At 36.1% G+C, this 17,334-nt stretch overlaps 3 protein-coding genes across 4 annotated transcripts; all 3 read right to left on the bottom strand.

The window, feature by feature from the left end:
* Positions 1–6,601: 6,601 nt before the first annotated feature.
* On the bottom strand, positions 6,602–10,410 carry LOC132624027 (uncharacterized). 2 transcript variants are annotated; one of them, XM_060338848.1, is made up of 6 exons: positions 10,254–10,410; positions 9,431–9,713; positions 9,230–9,356; positions 8,855–9,142; positions 8,499–8,606; positions 6,602–7,226 (listed from the first exon to the last, which is right to left on the bottom strand). In XM_060338848.1, the coding sequence occupies exons 1-6, from the start codon at positions 10,393–10,395 to the stop codon at positions 6,777–6,779; spliced, it is 1,398 nt and encodes a 465-aa protein (XP_060194831.1). In that variant the 5' UTR covers positions 10,396–10,410; the 3' UTR covers positions 6,602–6,776. The 2 variants fall into 2 exon arrangements, with proteins under 2 accessions (XP_060194831.1, XP_060194832.1); XM_060338849.1 differs by having other exon boundaries at positions 8,855–8,965.
* A 3,143-nt stretch (positions 10,411–13,553) lies between these two features.
* LOC132624721 (uncharacterized) lies at positions 13,554–15,174 on the bottom strand. The gene is made up of 4 exons (XM_060339456.1): positions 15,014–15,174; positions 14,612–14,926; positions 14,423–14,522; positions 13,554–14,339 (listed from the first exon to the last, which is right to left on the bottom strand). Exons 1-4 carry the CDS (start codon positions 15,172–15,174, stop codon positions 13,554–13,556), a joined length of 1,362 nt encoding a protein of 453 aa, XP_060195439.1.
* Positions 15,175–15,208: 34 nt separating this feature from the next.
* On the bottom strand, positions 15,209–17,176 carry LOC132624720 (uncharacterized). The gene has a single exon (XM_060339455.1). The coding sequence runs from the start codon at positions 17,174–17,176 to the stop codon at positions 15,209–15,211; it is 1,968 nt and encodes a 655-aa protein (XP_060195438.1).
* Between the last annotated feature and the right edge of the window lie 158 nt (positions 17,177–17,334).

Raw genomic sequence — 17,334 nt, 5'->3', positions numbered from 1 at the left:
TTAGTTTGTTTCTTTTTGCTTATATAATTTCTTTTTATTTTTTATTTGCATGTTTTTATTTTTTATTTATTTTATTTTAATTTATTTTTAATTTTTATATTATTTATTTTTCATTTTCTTTCTTCTCATTCCCAACCTTTACTTCTTGTGGTTCCATGTAATTGCTCGTATTTTTTTTTAAAATTCATTTAGCATAACCGTGCTATTATTCTAATTTTGAAACTGCATCTCTTAATATTGGAAAGAATGAGTTATTAACAAACTTGGCATATAATGAGTGACGTTATTAAATTAGAATTTCGTCGTGAATGAGGTTATAGACTTATATTTTCCCTTTCTTTTGAACTATTTACTCAAGTTACGTTGGAACTTACTTATATAATGTTGGAATTTGACATACTATTATGTTAAACTTTTTCTTTTGAATTTTGAATTTAGGTTATATTTTCAATTTTAAGTTATTTGTTCTCATAGTGCATGTTGCTTATTTTTCACTTACATTTGATGGATTTTTTGTATCAAACATTTGAATAATGTTATGGCATTATATTTATAAATATTATTTTTTTGTCAAACATCCAATCCATGACGTTCTCACAAAAAAAGTATTCTTTTAAGTTTTATAATTAATTAAAATTAAATATTATTAATTTGAAAATTATATATCAATTATTTGTGACAATATTAGTTACAAATATTTGATTATTAATTAATATATTTTCAAGAAACAATGTGTTATTAAATAACTAATTTAATATCATTTAAGGCAATTTTTTTTAAAATATTAATTTTAAATTTTTTATAATTAAATTTTATTTTTAAATTAAACTAACTTTGTAATTACACTTGTGCAACCAAACAACACGATTGTAATTACGTTATGACAAACAAACAGGTCGTTGTAATTACACTATTGTGTAATTACTAGACTGTGTAATTACTACCCTAGTAATTACACCAATTCCAATTACTAGGTGGCTTTCCAAACAGGCCCTAAAAGAAAATGATATTGCACAAGGAGGATCAAAAGAGCTTAATGTTGTGCCTGATGGAATACAGGCATAAACAACGGAAGCAAATAGTCAAGATCGAACTTGCATGTAATAGAGACAACACATAATCAAGATATTAATCAAACATAAATTGATACTTATCTCTTGAAGCGTGAATGCAACCTCAAATCTAGCCTCCAAACACGAGCAAAAACCATCTGCACGTTCATCCACCAGTTCCACGGTCTTCTACTGTGTAATCCGAATAATACCAGAATCTGTGAAATTCGTGTGGGCGAATTTCTATGGAAAAGGTGTAGAAGCTTGTAAAGCCCTAGCCTGCTTATGGAATAAAACCATTTTTATAACTACAGTTTTAGGGTTTAAACCCTTTTCCCAAACCTACTAGGTCTTTCTTTTCCACCAAGAAATCTGATTCCATTTAATTCTTTTTTATTCGGGCACAATAGGGACCACAAAAATTAATTAACGAGGCTTCCTATTATGGAATTAATTCAAAATATCTGAATTAATCCTACCATAATAAATTACGAATTATTCCACTACAAATTCGTAACTGCACTCCTCAGTTCAATTTCGAAATCATACATTAAAACTTATTTAACTCCCCATGTTAAGATTACAGATATCAATCAATTAAATTAAATTACTGAGAATTTAATTCATTGACTAATTGAATCCTTTATATTTCCACTTAACTTATATCATGTGATAGATACAAAATCCACCTGCAGGGTTTTCACATGACAGTTATAAGCATCCATAAAATCGAGACATGGATTCTATCAACTAATTATTATTTCACAAATGTATTTTTCCATTATCCAATTTACGAGAAATATATAGACCCGCAATTGAGTCGTACCTTTTAATATCAAAATAATGAACAAATCGCATTGATCATAATAATCATATCAAGATTAAGAGTATAAGTACATTTAATGAGCTAGAGAGGTTGTTTTATATATTCAGTATAAAAACACTTATCTCTACTTGGTCCATTCAATACATGCAAAATGTACTAGCACAAGAAGTCGAAACTATACCATTCCCATCATGAAGATAATTATATTTAATCTTATGCTACAATCATAACGATAGCTTTGTCCGATGAACAGATGATTTAATCTTTCGTGTATAAGTTAAACTCTATACACTAAATCATCTACTATATAAGTAAAGGACACACATACTGGTACATGATATATTTAAATCTTTATTAAAAATTGAATAAATAATAATTCTGTAATAAATACTATATCCAAACACATGATTAATAGTATATATCCCAACAGTGCAAACGAGGAAGACTAGCGATCTGGGTTGTGGCACAATTTTTTATTTTATTTTGAATTTGCCATCTGACCTTTCATTTGTTATAAAAACAAAGTGCCCTCCTTAAAATACTAGTGGAAAGCACGTGATACTGAAATGCCACTTTCGGCTTGATGTTAGATAATTCTGGAAAATATTTTCTTATCTTGGTAGGTGGGTAGAGCAAATCACAAATTGTAGTAATGGAAAAGGTCCAAATATAGCCATAAACTTTGCGAAATTAGTCATTCGTATTGTCTGTTTAAAGTTTGATTCAAAAATGATCTTGCAATTACTAGATCGCTTCAGATATGCCCTTATATTCCAACTCCATAACTAAGAAGCTGACTCTATATTTATGTATGTACACCATCTTCTCTTGTTGATAGATGTAAAATGTGGGATTCTTCGCTTGTCGACCGGTAGTCCCTTTCAAGTGAGTATTTTCCAGCGTAGCCCAGCAAAAAAGAGTCCCTGTTGATCGAACGAATGGAAAGTGACTGTACAATGCTACTAATAATACTCTTATATTTTAACTTGTTCTTACTCTTAAATTCCGAAAATTGTAAAACACTGGGAGATACAATGATAGTTGATTTGAATAATTAGTGTGCGTTTGATACGAGAGGTAGTGACTTTCAGGAAAAAAAAATTATAAGCAATTTAATTTTTGAAGTTTGTATGACATAAGTCATTTTTAATGAAAAATATTACTCTATTAAAAGAAGAAAAATAACTTTTTTACTTATGGACGAAAGTTATTAGAGCCCGGAGCCTCAAGAGTATAAAAATACACCATATAAACCAAAAGGGGATAGTCAAATATTTACAGACCAAAACAGGTATATCACGGAAAAATTTTAAAAAAAATAAAAGGTATAACGTGGATTGATCCACGTTATACCTTTTAATTTTTTTTTTTTTAATGCTAGAAATATAAGTATTGTTGGGTGGCAACAATTGATCCATGAGCTAACTGGTTGGGCACCCCGTCTGGATTGTTTTAATGGTGTTAGTAGGTTAGAAGTAAATAAATTAATTGAATATATTAGAGGCTTAGATGACATTACAGATCAGACCCCAGAAATTGATGTGCAACAGCGGGTTAGGTTGTACTTGCTATGGCTTTGTGGCGGCACGATATTTCCGGATACGTCCGGTAACTTACTTAATTTAGACTATTTGCTTGACATACGTGACCTTAGAGCAATGAGTAGACAAGCTTGGAGAGCAGCTGCATTGTCATATTTTTATACTTGTTTATGCCGCACTTCGTTGAGGAAAGCCAAGGATGTGTGTGGATTCATTTTCTTATTGCAGGTACGTGACCTTTAAAATTATATAATTTTATTTGGTTGTCCTATTTGATAGTTATAAGGTTTTTATGTATTTATTTTAAATTTTTAATATAGGTTTGGGCTTGGGAGCGAATTATACCGATGCAGCCACCACCCAGGGCCCTTCAGCCACACATGGCTCTTGCACGAAAGTGAACTCATCGTAAAGCTTGCGAAAATGAGGGTGTTGTGCTACCCATATATAGGGATGTCATGGACAACCTAATAGATGGTCAGGTATTTTATCATAATTATGGTTGTTAATGGCGTTTTGATATAATAGTTACGCTTATGTATAATTTATTTATTTTATTATCACATAATTTTATGTTCTTTCTATCGTAGTTTGTGTGGCAGCCTTATTCAGAGGCCATCATTAATGGACTCCCTGAGTGGTGTCGGCGTGGCCGAGTTATTTGGATGGCGCGACCGAGTTATTTGGATGGCGCAGGTTCCCCTTATTTGTGGGATCTATCGAGAGTGGCACATGGTAGATCGCGTTCTCAGACAGTTCGGTAGGAAGCAACATATTCCGGGACCATGTGCTGAGATTGATCCTTTTCATTACAAACGTGACAAGCGGTATGTTGTAACAGTGGAGGATCAACAAAATTTTATACAAACGGACTTTTTGTGGGAAAATCGTCGACAAAGGGTAATTCTAGCCGAGTATGAAACTCAAGATCCAGAGTCATTATCAGAGTATTTTTGTTGGTATCGACGTCACTCGCGCACTTTTATAGGAAATCCTGCGCATAATGTGGATAGAGGATACCAATACATGGCAGACAGACATGAGGCACTGGTACGTACATTACATTCTATTAGATGTTTGATGTCTTTTTATGTGTCTTAGATCACTATCAAATCTTGTAAATTTTTTTTAGGCTTTAGGACATCAAGAATCGTACAGGTTGGCTCAGCAGACTATCCAAGATCCAACCAAGTCTAATGAAGTGAAGGAAATAGCAGAGATGTTTAGCCACATTAATACAGAGTCCATGGTTGCTGCCTCTCTGGGGACGATGTTGAGTTTCGCTCCCAATTATACACCACCGGCAGAGTATGTTGAGCCGCCTACTGTGCAAGTGCCTCGTCATCAACGTCCTAATGTACCAAGACCTGCGGCGCGTGGTAGAGGACGCCAATCAGGTAACAGACGGGGTCGAGGTCCCGTGGATCACCAGTTGGTTGATGAGGAAGAGGTTCGTTTTAATCAAGATATGCCCAGCTCAACGATGCCTGCAGCTGATGATGCATATTACCCAATAATAGATTTTATGTCCAGCTCATCGAAGTCTTCTCCCGAGGTTCAATCACCAGCGGTAATCAGAAATGAGGGGCCTTTTCAGGCATTCGCATCATCTGAGCCTGCCGACGTACCAATAATTGATTCTTGAATTTTTTTTACGCCAAAGAATAGTTGCAGTCGTCAAATCACGCATGCAACCGTAAAAGGAAAATAGTAAAATAATTTGTAAAAATTTTGTTGTTAAAGCGCAGAATGCATGCAGTCGTCAAATCTGCCATGCAATCATCAAATCAAGTGTGCATTCGTAAAATCAAACAGTAAATATATTTTTTCAACATCAGCATTATGACATTCAAAGGTCCATGAATCATTTGTTTTATATACCAGTTAAGATTTGTATTCTGCATATCTCACTGAATTCTCCACTTCTCTCTTGTAGACTTCATATATCACGAATTCTCAACTTCTCTCTTGCATTCTCCATTAATTTTACTTTTATATTCTGTTGAAAATAATATGAAGGAAAATTATATAGGAGTTAATTTATATTGGGGTGGTGAAGTTGTGTACGAAGAAGGTTTAGTGAGATATAACCGTCGTCCGGGAGCCGTACAAAGGTTTCTAATTTCCCTCAAATACGATCGTCTACCACATGTTTTCATAAGCAAAATTTCCATATCTGATCCTAACCTTTCAGTGGTTATCACTGGACGATATTCAACATCAATTACGGCTAAGGGAATTTCCATTTACGAGGAAACACTTATTTCGGACGATGACTCCTTATCGTTATTTCTTTGAAGTCCTGATATATTTAGCAATCATATCAGTATAGTGACGCTTGACATGTATGCAACTGTTGAACGCTCTACTAATGTTGAAGCACCCACTGACGATGAGTTTGATATTCGAGGTACTACGTATCTTCCCGCTATGAATATTGGGCTTCAAAGAGGTACACTTCAACAAGAAACAATGGTAGGAGTTGGTAGCTAGTCACATAACTTTGGTTGGACTATGCAGAGCTGTGATATTCCTGGACCGAGTAGTGCTCCAGATACAAGTGAATTAGGTGGCGGGAGTATAGTTCGATATCGCCCTACTCAAGTGGAGTCATTTACAGAAAGGTAAATATAACGATGTTTTTTCCGCTTAAATTAAGAGACTTCTAACCTATTGTTTCTGAGATTTGACACTACTAAAAAAACAGCGTTTAGTGACGGACGTATTCCATCGCTAATCAGCATATATCTGTTGCTAAACATGTGTTGCGACGGATTAGCGACGGAATGTCGTCTGTTGCGATTTTGCGCGTTGCTAACCTATTAGCGACGGAAAATTGAAATCCGTAGCAAACTTAGCGACAGAGTAGCGACGTATGAGATCCGTTGCACATTATAGCAACGGATTATTTTTGTTGCTATTGTTATAAATTTCGTGACTAATTTCATATTTCATTTCGTCGTTTTAGTAAATTAGCGACGAAAAACCATTGTCGCTAATCCGTCGCAAAATATTGAATTATTTGTGCCTGCATTTAGCGACAATAGAATATTTGTCGCTCTAGCAACGACCAAAATCCGTCGCAAATCTGTCACAAATATTTTTCTTCTGTTTTTTTTTTAAATACACCTGTTGAAACATACTAAATACAAATTAATAAATACCCTTAAAAATAACTGACATTCACATAAAATAATATTTATAAAAAAAGTTCAAAATAGATAGCGAAATCCCAATCGTTAAGTCCAAAACACCGACAACACCAAGCTATCAACTACCAAAAGAACCCACAAATCCATCAAGTATTGTTAGTGCATAAGTTTGTTCTTTCCAACAAAAAGCGGATAACATAAAAAACTAATGCATGGGTGAAGGACTACGATCACCATTAGAAACTAAAGGATCAACATCGTCAACGTTGGCAGTAGTAGGAGGAGGCACTATGGGTGTCACAACTGATGGTTTGTCGACAGGAGTATTTGGATGATGTGATGGTGAAGAAATCACTCCGCGTGCCTTCTCAATAAATAAAGGAAGCAAGCGATCAGTCAGTGTAGGAATCAATCGCATCACTAACTCCTCCATATTTTCTGTAGGTGCTGATTGAGAAGTTGAAGGTGCTGCTGATGCTGAAGCATTAAAGGCAAAATTGACGCAAAGATTCGGCCCATAATAACTTTGTGCTTGAGATCCAAGACCATATATTCTTCTCTTCCTTGTTCCCCCAGCAGCTTCGTAATATGCTTCACATTGATCAATATCAGACTGAGACTGTGATTTTTCCCGTAATATTTCTTGATATCTTTCCTGTAATAATTAGTGAAATTAAAACATCAAGAATACTAACCATTCAATTTTACCAAATAAAAAGAGAAATGAATTCCAAAGATAAGAGAGCATATATTTATCCATTTTTCGTTGGTGTACAAGTAATACAGACTAACAGGCACAAGGTTGCATAAATGCAGCACTTGTTGCTGCTGCGAGTCAGCAGGGGAACGACGAACATCAATTAACTGCACAATTATGCTAAACACAGTCTTTATGCTCATCAGTTCATCAGTCTTAACAACATCCTAAGCCAGATTTCTATTCATTTATATCCAGGATTTCTTTCACAAGTTAAGCAAAGGATCATGCTTCATGGTTCACATGCTTCAGGTAAGAAAAAGAAGTCAAAGCTTGCAAAACAGCAAAAGGAGCATGCTAAGAAGCTGGTAGCCATCAATGAGCTCAAGAAAAAGAGAGAAGAAATGAAAATTCAATTGGCAAATAAGGAATTTTCAGAGGAAAAGGAAGAGACTTTCAGAAAATTGACTGAGAAGTATCAAAGTGAAGTTGAGTTCAGTCATTTTTCAGAACTACCAAGTACTGGAAGAAGGCTTATCAACATGGATAAGTTTCATATTCCCAACCTTAGCCATATTCCCAACCAAGTACTGCTATTGTATGGTTTTTAATGGGCAGTATTAGCTATGCTCATTCCTATTGAAAACTTGCAATATCTGGCTAAGTTTGACACATATAGTAATACAAAACTACATAGCATTACAACTACTGAGAGGAACAAGAAGCACTTACATATTGAGCTGGTTTGATGACACTAGTTTGTGGTTAACAGCAAACAAATGCATGGAAGCAAACCAAGTTCATATAGTGATAGGTGTTGGGCAATGATTCATAGCATAGAATTTGTTTATTGTTGTGCTTTTATTTTGACAGTGTTACTTGTACAGCTGATTGGTTTCGTTTGATATATAATAATAACCACTAAGCAACTTAGTCGTATATTTGACTGCAGAACACCAGACTATCTAACAGGATTCATAATGTATGCTTCACATCTTAATATAGGATCCTACATAGCTTTACAAACATATCACAACCATCATACCAGTCTTTATGCTAAACACAGTCTTTAGTTATCATTAACCACACCTTTACGAGACGTCGGCAAAACACTGCTGTTTACATCAGCTAGGTAAAAGATTCTCCATTAATTCTGAAATTCTGAAATTAGTTTACCACACCTTTACGAGTCATTAGTTTAATTCTGAAATTATAAAATTTTGAACTTACATGGACAGCTCGGGCACGCTCATCAACAAAAGATTCTCCATCATGATCATGTGTATGGACATGCAAATGTACCTCACCTGGTGTTGGATCTCGACCCTTTGTAACAACCTATGCAAAAGTTACTCATTTCAGAAAATTACACCAAGAACAATAGCAGTATAACCAGCAATAGAAAAATATAAATAATTCAAGAAAGACAACAACATAGTAATCAAGAAAATATCAATATATATACCTAGGTAAACCAGAATCAAGAACTGCAAAAAACACCTTGAAAAACCAATTTTCAAGTAGTATTTTTCAAGTAGTAAATATAAAAAATTTAAGAGTGTATGAAAAGAAATATATATACTTACAAGTCTCTTGCGATGCTCCCCAATGCAGATAGAGCCACCCGTGTGAGTCCCGGCAGCAACTTTTTTCCCTCCACAACGATTCTTTGCATTTATCTCCGACTTTTCGACACACTTAGGATCCGCCCAAAGTTGCAACCAGCGTTCCCACACATTATCAGACACATAATCCGGCTTAATCCTTTTTTGTTTAATTTTGCTAATGAAATTCCTATACTTTGTTGCTGCCTTAGTATTCCAATGTTTTTTTATTACACTCTCAGGAATCGAAGAGTCCCAATGGTATGTCTTCTGAAAATAGTTTATAAACTAATATTATTAGTATCCTAACTATAAAAGCTAATACACTTATAAAACGAATTATGATGAAAGTTATACCTTGAATTCCCCAAAATAAAAATTTCTAGTATCTTCTGAGACACCTTTCCAATTGATTCCATTGGGATCAAGTTGATTTTTGAAAGATGCGGATATGGTATTAGAGCATTCTTTAGAAGGTTCCAACCTGCATAAATTTGAAAATATTATTTCAAGGCCTACCACAAATTATATAAAAAAAAAATACAAGCATGGACTAACCCTGCAGGAGTAAGAGTAACAAGTGTAAGTGTCCGCTGCCTACGACGACTACTGGACTCTTCTTCGCTGACAGTGTTGCTCTGGTTTGATGTACCCTCATCTACTGGGCCGCTCAGATCAGGTGTAATGGGAGATAATTCAGGGATGGTTGGGTTACTACCGTGATCTGACGCTTGAACCGGTGGCGTACCTAAAGTTTGAACATGGTTTATAGAATCTGGCCCACCTATGGAACTCGTACCACCTTGTTGAGGACTACCTCGACCTTTTCCTCGAGCGATATCTACAAAAAAATGTGGACGTGAGGAAATTAAAGCAACCATCAGTAAAGAGGTTTTTATACAAGCTGTTTGCAAGTCTACAAATATGACTAATCCTTATTTACAAAATCTGTAGCTTGATTTACAAAATCTGCAGCTTGTTACACAAGCAAACCTACAATTTATAGTTTCTATTATGAGAGGCAGTAATAAACAGACCTGAGGCTTGAACCGGTGGCGTACGTAAAGTTTGAACTTGGTTTATAGGATCTGGCCCACCTATGGAACTCGTACCACCTTGTTGAGGACTACCTCGACCTTTGACGTGAGGAAATTAAAGCAACCATCAGTAAAGAGGTTTTTATACAAGTTGTTTGCAAGTCTACAAATATGACTAATCATGATTTACAAAATCTGCAGCTTGATTTACAAAATCTGCAGCTTGTTACAGAAGCAAACCTACAATTTATAGTTTCTATTATGAGAGGCAGTAATAAACAGACCTGAGGCTTGAACCGGTGGCGTACGTAAAGTTTGAACTTGGTTTATAGGATCTAGCCCACCTATGAAACTCGTACCACCTTGTTGAGGACTAACTGTGGTGGGAATGGGAATGGTAGGCATGTTTGGACGACCAGTAGAATCACACCTTAATGAGGACTTTCCTACACGACCTCCGCTACCTCGACCTCTGCCTCGAGCCATATCTACAAAAAAAATGTGGACATGGTTAAATCAGGTTAAGTATCACTGATTCTGGCACTGCAAATGAAATGGAAACAGTTTAAAAAAAAAATCAGCTGCAGTTAAAAAAAAAAAAAAAAGACCTGCTTTTTCACTACTTGTGTGCCAAACAGGTTGCTGATAATGATTTATACAATCATTTACAATATATTGTATGTAGAACTTGATGGTTGGACTATCAAGACTGTTTTTCATGATCAGGGGCAAAATGGGAAATATGGTTTTATGGTGGGAAACGCTTGATGTGAAGATACAGATTGATGGAACCATGTATTAACAACTGTTATGGGGGGATAATTTCTGGTTTTCTTGACATCACTCATCACACCCTTCCCCTTAACAACTTGCTGCATATCCTTAGTTGCATACTAAGAGACCATGAAGGGAGTATCATTGCTGCTTACTCTATTCTACTTGGAGAGGATACCAATAACTTGGCTGCTCAAGCTGCTCAACAACTTTGAGAGTAATGCTGCTGGTGAGAGCAACAAGCTTCATGCAGTTGGTGCAAAGATGTGAAATTGCATGGAATCAGTGCAGATTCAGTAGTAAGCTTGGTGAAGCAGCTAAGAGCAACAATTCACAGTACTGGAATTCAGATGTACTGGAGAAAAGGCAAAATATGTGCATAAATGCAGCAGTTGTTGCTGCTGGTGTGCATCAGAAAGGAAACACACACACAAACACACAAAAAAAAAAAAGGCTGCTGGTGTGTCACTTTGCAGACTTGTTGGTTGTTGTTACAAGATGCATAAATGCAGCATTATTGTTGCTGCTGTGCATCAAAAAAGGAAAAAAAAAAAAAAAAGGAAAGTGAAGGCTACAACAGTCACATGATCATCTTCAGCAATCAGTAACATGGTCAGTAACAAAGAATTGGAACCTGCATGCAGCAGTTGCTGCTGATGTACACCAGGAAAGGATGTGCTACTGCTTGGCACCAAAAATTACTGGGGAAAAATCTGCAGATAATCGGATTCTCCAGGAACAGCTGCAGAACAAGTGCTTAGAGAACAAGGAACTGCAAGAAAGATTTGTCATCTTGAACAGCAGCTAACGCCAGTCAAGGCAGAACAATCATATTCCTCATCAGAAAGATGTGTATCTGATGAATATGTTGATGAGCTTAGAAGGAGAATTCAGTCACAGGATATTGAGAACGACAAGCTAAAGCTGGAACATATTCAGATTGCGGTCATATGCAAAAGAATTAGCATCTGCTGCTGCTGTTGAACTGAAAAAAAATTTAGCTGCTGAATCATATGCAGATGGTGCCAGGATGAAAATGATGTTGATCTGGCACGTAATATGCAGCTGAATTGAGAGGCATCAGTTGCAACTGAACAGCACAAGATGCAGCAAGAAATAAGTGCAGGAAAAAAAAAATTGAAGTGGACAGTGCATGGCATTTGGTAAGGCAACATAAAACCAAGACTATGATGCTGCTTGGTTTTACAGTTTTCACCATCTGCTTATCTACATCAGAGGACATTATTGGCATTGTAAATAGGAATATCAAATTTGAGTTGTTCCATGAGATAGCAATTGGGAAAACAAGTGCTAGGAACACAATGCCTGTTTTAGTGCTAACAAGGGCCCTCTTGTTAGTGGCAGTGGATCCCTCACTCTAGCTAGCCTTGGATTGAAGAGTGAAGTTAAGACAGTAAGGGCAAGTGAGGAAATAAGCTCCAGCAGGATCATGGTGTCTGCAACATCAGGATCACCTTCTACTACTAGTTGAAGCTCAGATAGCTTAACACTACAAACTGGAAGCTCGTGGTATGAATGCTGCAGAATTACATGGTGATCTCAGCAAACTTGTAAGATCAACACCTGAATGTGATCTTGTAGTTAATCTGGGATTACCTACTGATGCTGTCCATTATGCACATTGAGCTGGTCGCACAGGATATGAAATTGAGTGGTGTTTGTTGTGCTTTGAGCTGATAGTAGATGCATTTGGAGGATGGGGTAAGACCTCATTATTGACAAATTATCAGGGTGTGGAATTGGCAAGTGAGGAGGGGTTTCCTGGAAGCTGGTTTTTCTTGCTATTTAATGCCTGGAGGAACTGCTGAGAAGAGTAAGCTATGTACAAGAAATCTGGAATAACTAGCAGCCTGGATTTTTTTTTTTTTTTTTTTTTATGAAGTACGGTGGCACTGATCCTTTAAATTATGGATATGATTTGACACATACTGAGCATAAATTCAGGCTAGGCAAAGTCATTCAAATACTTTGCATTATTGATCCTATTAATATAGGAGATGATATGATTTTTAGTGCTGGTTTTTCTGGTTTTTTGCAAAAGAATGATAATGCTTCAAGGATAATTGGAAAGATCCATACAAACATACTAGAAGTCACCATCATATCTGAAAATTGTACTGAACATGATGCTACTGATCCTACTTTCATGATCAGGGGCAAAATGGGAAATATGATTTTTTGGTGGAAAACGCTTGATGTGAAGATACAGATTGATGGAACCATGCATTTACAACTATTATGGGTGGATAACTGGATTAATAATTAAACAGTACACATCAGATAATATTGTACTCTTAAATGCCACAAAGATGGCTCAGAACATAGCAACAAAATAGCAGGGCTCAAGGTAGTAGTAACCTGATTCAGTAATGTATACATGCTAACTGGAAAGCTGACTAATAGCAATTTGATACATTGATGAGAATCTAGACTGTTACAGCTTCCAAGAAGATAGTCAAGTTACTGTACAGAGAGAGAGGAGATAAATAAACTTAAGTGAGAAGAACTCAATAATACCTCAACAACAACAGCTAAAATGCAGAACCTTCAATGAGTAGCACGTCAATGAATTCTGGCCAGCTGTTCACTACGTATCTGTAATATAAATAACATCAGGAGGATTCTATCAAAGGTTGAACTAAAACTATAATGGCATTTATCAAACAACATAGTCGCATAGTACACTACAAGATTCAGTAAGTAATGATGAAAGTGGTAAAATAGGTTAAAGAAAACAATAAAGAAAAACTGTGGTGAAAATCAAAACACTCAACCATCCATCAGAAAATTTTTACACCCAAATCTTAAGCAAAATACAATAAAGATACAACAACACATGTTACTAAGCATTAGTCACTATCTGTTCCTTCTTCGAACTCTTCCTCATCCTCCGTAGTTTCCTCTGTTTCATACTCTTCTTCAGTTTCATACTCTTCTTCAGTTTCAAACTCTTCTTCTGTAGATTCATTTTGGATTTCATGATGCTCTGGCAATGACCTATCATCGATGGGTTCATCCATTACAATTGCATTCCCGTTTGGATCATATAAGAGTATATTTTCATCAATCGAAACATTCATATCTATCTCGTGGACTTCAACTTCTTCAACTTGGAATGGAACATTCAAATCTGGAGCTGTCACCATTACTTCCTCATCGGCTAATTCAACAACATTCTGAGGTTTGACTTTCAACACAGCGACCCAATCATCCTTATCCTTTTTCTTGCTAGGATACGACACATAACACACTTGAGTTGCTTGCATCGCAAGAATAAAAGGTTCATATTTTTTATATCGGCGACGATGATTAACATCAACCAATTTGTACTGATTATGCTTTTTAACACCAACATCCATAGTTGGATCAAACCATTCACAGTTGAATAACACAGTTTGCTTTAAAGGATCTTCACGAAATTCCACTTGTATAATCTCTTTTATCCGTCCATAGTAATCACCAAAATTTGGATCCGAGATACAAACTCCACTGTTCATTGTTGATCTTGCGCTACCATGACTGTCTGTGTGAAATTTGTATCCATTAGTAAAATACACAGAATGACATGTAGCGCCTATTAGTGGTCCATGAGCAAGACTACGCAAGAATTTATTCTCAATATGGTTGCAGCGGACCTATTTGGAAAAATGTAAGACTTAGTTAAATTTTGAGAATTTAATAACATATTGTATAAAAATTAATGATTGTTGAAACTTACATATTCCTTGAACCATATAGAGAAATATGCTTCAAGGCTCTCATCTATTTGACCTTGAGATAGATTCGGGAATTCTCCTTGCAGACGTTGCACGTACATACTTCATTGCAACAAATTAAGTTCAATAGAAAGTCATGATATATATGGAGACATTTATAATAATAATTGAGTTTAACATTCAAATGCTACCTCACAAACGGTTCAACCTCTTTACAATTTAGTAAAATGTAAGTTTGGGCAGCCTTGATTTCTTCAAGGGATAAATTCCTCTTTTTTGCTTCTCCCCATAGTCGACCGGGATGGGTGAATATTGATAAATTTCCTTCAAGATCTTCTACAGCACCACCATCATCATTACGGTCCACATCGTGATTACGTGTCATGACATGAGGTTCAAAATAATGAGAAAACAAATGTGTTGACTCCTTCATCAAGTATGCTTCACAAATGGAACCCTCAACACTAGCTTTATTCCCAATCATTCTTTTAAGAGTTCCGAGGTACCTAAATACACAAATGGATGGACCGTTATATTATAAAAGTTATGTTTATCATACTTGTCACAATTTGAACATAAAGTTTCAAATTTACCTTTCAAAAGGATACATCCATCGATATTGTACAGGTCCAGCAATCTTTGCTTCATATGGCAGGTACACAGGCAGATGTTCCATTGAGTCAAAGAACCCAGGAGGAAATATACGTTCTAACTTACACAAGATTTGCGGGATGTCTGCCTCTAATCTTTCCATGTCATCCACTCGTAGAGTGATTGAAGTAAGATCTTTAAAAAAATAAGCTCAATTCTGTAAGTGCTTGCCACACATTACTGGGAAGCAGTTCACGAAAAGCAATAGGCATTAGTCGTTGCATGAACACATGGCAATCATGACTTTTCATGCCAAATAATCTTTTCGCATTTGTGTCTGGACATCTACCCAAATTCGAAACATATCCATCTGGAAACTTCAAACCCTTGACCCAATTGAACAAGATAACTCTTTCTTCCTTAGCTATTGTATATATAGCTTTTGGATATTTTCCACTAGTGTCCTTTGCCAACTGTGGTCGATCACAGTAATTTACCATATCTTGACGTGATTGTAGATTGTCTTTGGTTTTGTTATCAATATTAAGAATTGTATTAAATATATTATCAAAGACATTTTTTTCAATATGCATGACGTCAAGATTATGTCGAATCATGTTAGAACTCCAATAAGGCAAATCCCAAAATATGCTTCGCTTTTTCCATCCACAAGACTTACATATTCTCTGATTAACTTCCTGTGCATCTAACTCTGTTACTTTCCTTATCCCCAAGTCACAAATTTGGTTCAAAATTTCCTCTCCTGTTCTATAGAGTGGTGATAGTCTTTTGACAGTCTTACCTTTGAGAAAGTTTTTACGATCTCTCCTAAAAGGATGATGTTGGTCAAGGAACATTCTATGACTATCAAACCAAGATGTTTTCCTGCCATGTTGTAATCTAAAGGATTGTGTTTCCTCCATACAATAAGGACATGCTAACTTGCCCGCAGTACTCCATCCTGATAACATAGAATATGCTGGGAAGTCACTGATTGTCCACATCAAAGCTGCCCACAGTTGAAAGTTTTGCTTTTTCGAGATGTCAAATGCTTCTACACCTGTCTCCCACAACAAAGTCAATTCCTTTATTAGAGGTTGCAGATAAACATCAATTTTATGTTTGGGATTGTTTGGCCCAGGAACAATGACAGTTAAGAACATATATGCCTCTTTCATACACATTCCTGGAGGCAAATTGTATGGGGTGACAATCACTGGCCACGAAGAGTATTTCCTCCCAGATTGACTAAACGGTTGGAAACCATCAGTACATAACCCTAACCTTACATTCCTTGGTTCAGCAGCAAAAAAAGAATGAGTTTCATTGAAGTTCTTCCAAGCCTCAGAGTCTGATGGATGACGCATTACCCCATCCTCTTGTGTATGCTCATGATGCCATCTCATGTCGGCAGCTGTAGCATGGGATGCATATAATCTTTTCAATCTAGGAATCAAAGGAAAATAATACATTTTCTTGTAAGGGACCAATTTCCTCTTACGAGAGCCGACACGACGCTTATACCTCTGGTTACCACAGAATTTACAAGATGTAAGGTGTTCATCATCACCCCAATACAACATACATCCTGAATCACAACAATCAATTTTTTCAACTGGCAAACCCAAACTACGCACTAGTTTCTTAGTCTGATAATAGCTATCAAGCACTTTGTTATCTTCAGGTAAAGCGTCTTTCAACAATTGTATCATTTGGTTATAACCTCTCTGTGACAAAGTATTCTCCATTTTAATATTTAACATTCTAGAGACTACTGCAAGCTGAGAGAGAGAAGAACCGGGATATAATTTTTCATCAGCAGCTAGTAGCAAATTGTAAAATCTTTGGGACTCGGGATTAGGCTCCTCCTCCATTGAAGGATTAGGCTCCTCCTCTATTGAAGGTTCATAAGGATGAGAAGAATCAACTTCAATATTGCTATAAGATTGCGAACTCGAACCCTGACCAAAGTTGGGTCCAGCTGCATCCAAGACCATTTGTCGGTATGGATTATCGAATCCCGATTCAGGTTGATAACCATCATGCAAATCATTACCAGAAGCTATCTCACCGATCACATCTTTTTCCCCTTGATACTCCCAAACAAAATAGTCCTCAACAAATCCAAAATTAAAAAGGTGATATTCAACGATTTCAACATCCATGTATTTAATGTTGTGACATTTTTTACATGGACATCTAACCTTGTTACCGCTCATGTAATTTCGTTGAGAAAGTGCAAATTGGGTAAAATTATCTACACCGGTTACAAAGCTAGAGTTTATACCCCCTCGGCCATCCAACCTATTGTACATCCAATCAC

This window comes from Lycium barbarum, chromosome 12 (assembly GCF_019175385.1).
Source record: "Lycium barbarum isolate Lr01 chromosome 12, ASM1917538v2, whole genome shotgun sequence".
NCBI lineage: Eukaryota > Viridiplantae > Streptophyta > Magnoliopsida > Solanales > Solanaceae > Lycium > Lycium barbarum.
This window is presented reverse-complemented; position numbering and strand designations above follow the sequence as displayed.

Bases quoted from the DNA above. Each gene is read 5' to 3' on its own strand.
- LOC132624720 (XM_060339455.1), bottom strand. From the start codon at position 17,176: ATGGATGTTGAAATCGTTGAATATCACCTTTTTAATTTTGGATTTGTT.
- LOC132624027 (XM_060338848.1), bottom strand. From the start codon at position 10,395: ATGGCTCGAGGCAGAGGTCGAGGTAGCGGAGGTCGTGTAGGAAAGTCC. The intron at 9,143-9,229 runs GTATAACTTTCA...AACTATTTTCAG, and splicing joins TTTATTTTGGGGAATTCAAG to AAGACATACCATTGGGACTC. The intron at 8,607-8,854 runs GTAAGTATATAT...ACTTTTGCATAG, and splicing joins GGGAGCATCGCAAGAGACTT to GTTGTTACAAAGGGTCGAGA.
- LOC132624721 (XM_060339456.1), bottom strand. From the start codon at position 15,174: ATGGAAAGATTAGAGGCAGACATCCCGCAAATCTTGTGTAAGTTAGAA. The intron at 14,523-14,611 runs GTAGCATTTGAA...GTTGCAATGAAG, and splicing joins GAGGTTGAACCGTTTGTGAG to TATGTACGTGCAACGTCTGC. The intron at 14,340-14,422 runs GTAAGTTTCAAC...TTTTCCAAATAG, and splicing joins CTATATGGTTCAAGGAATAT to GTCCGCTGCAACCATATTGA.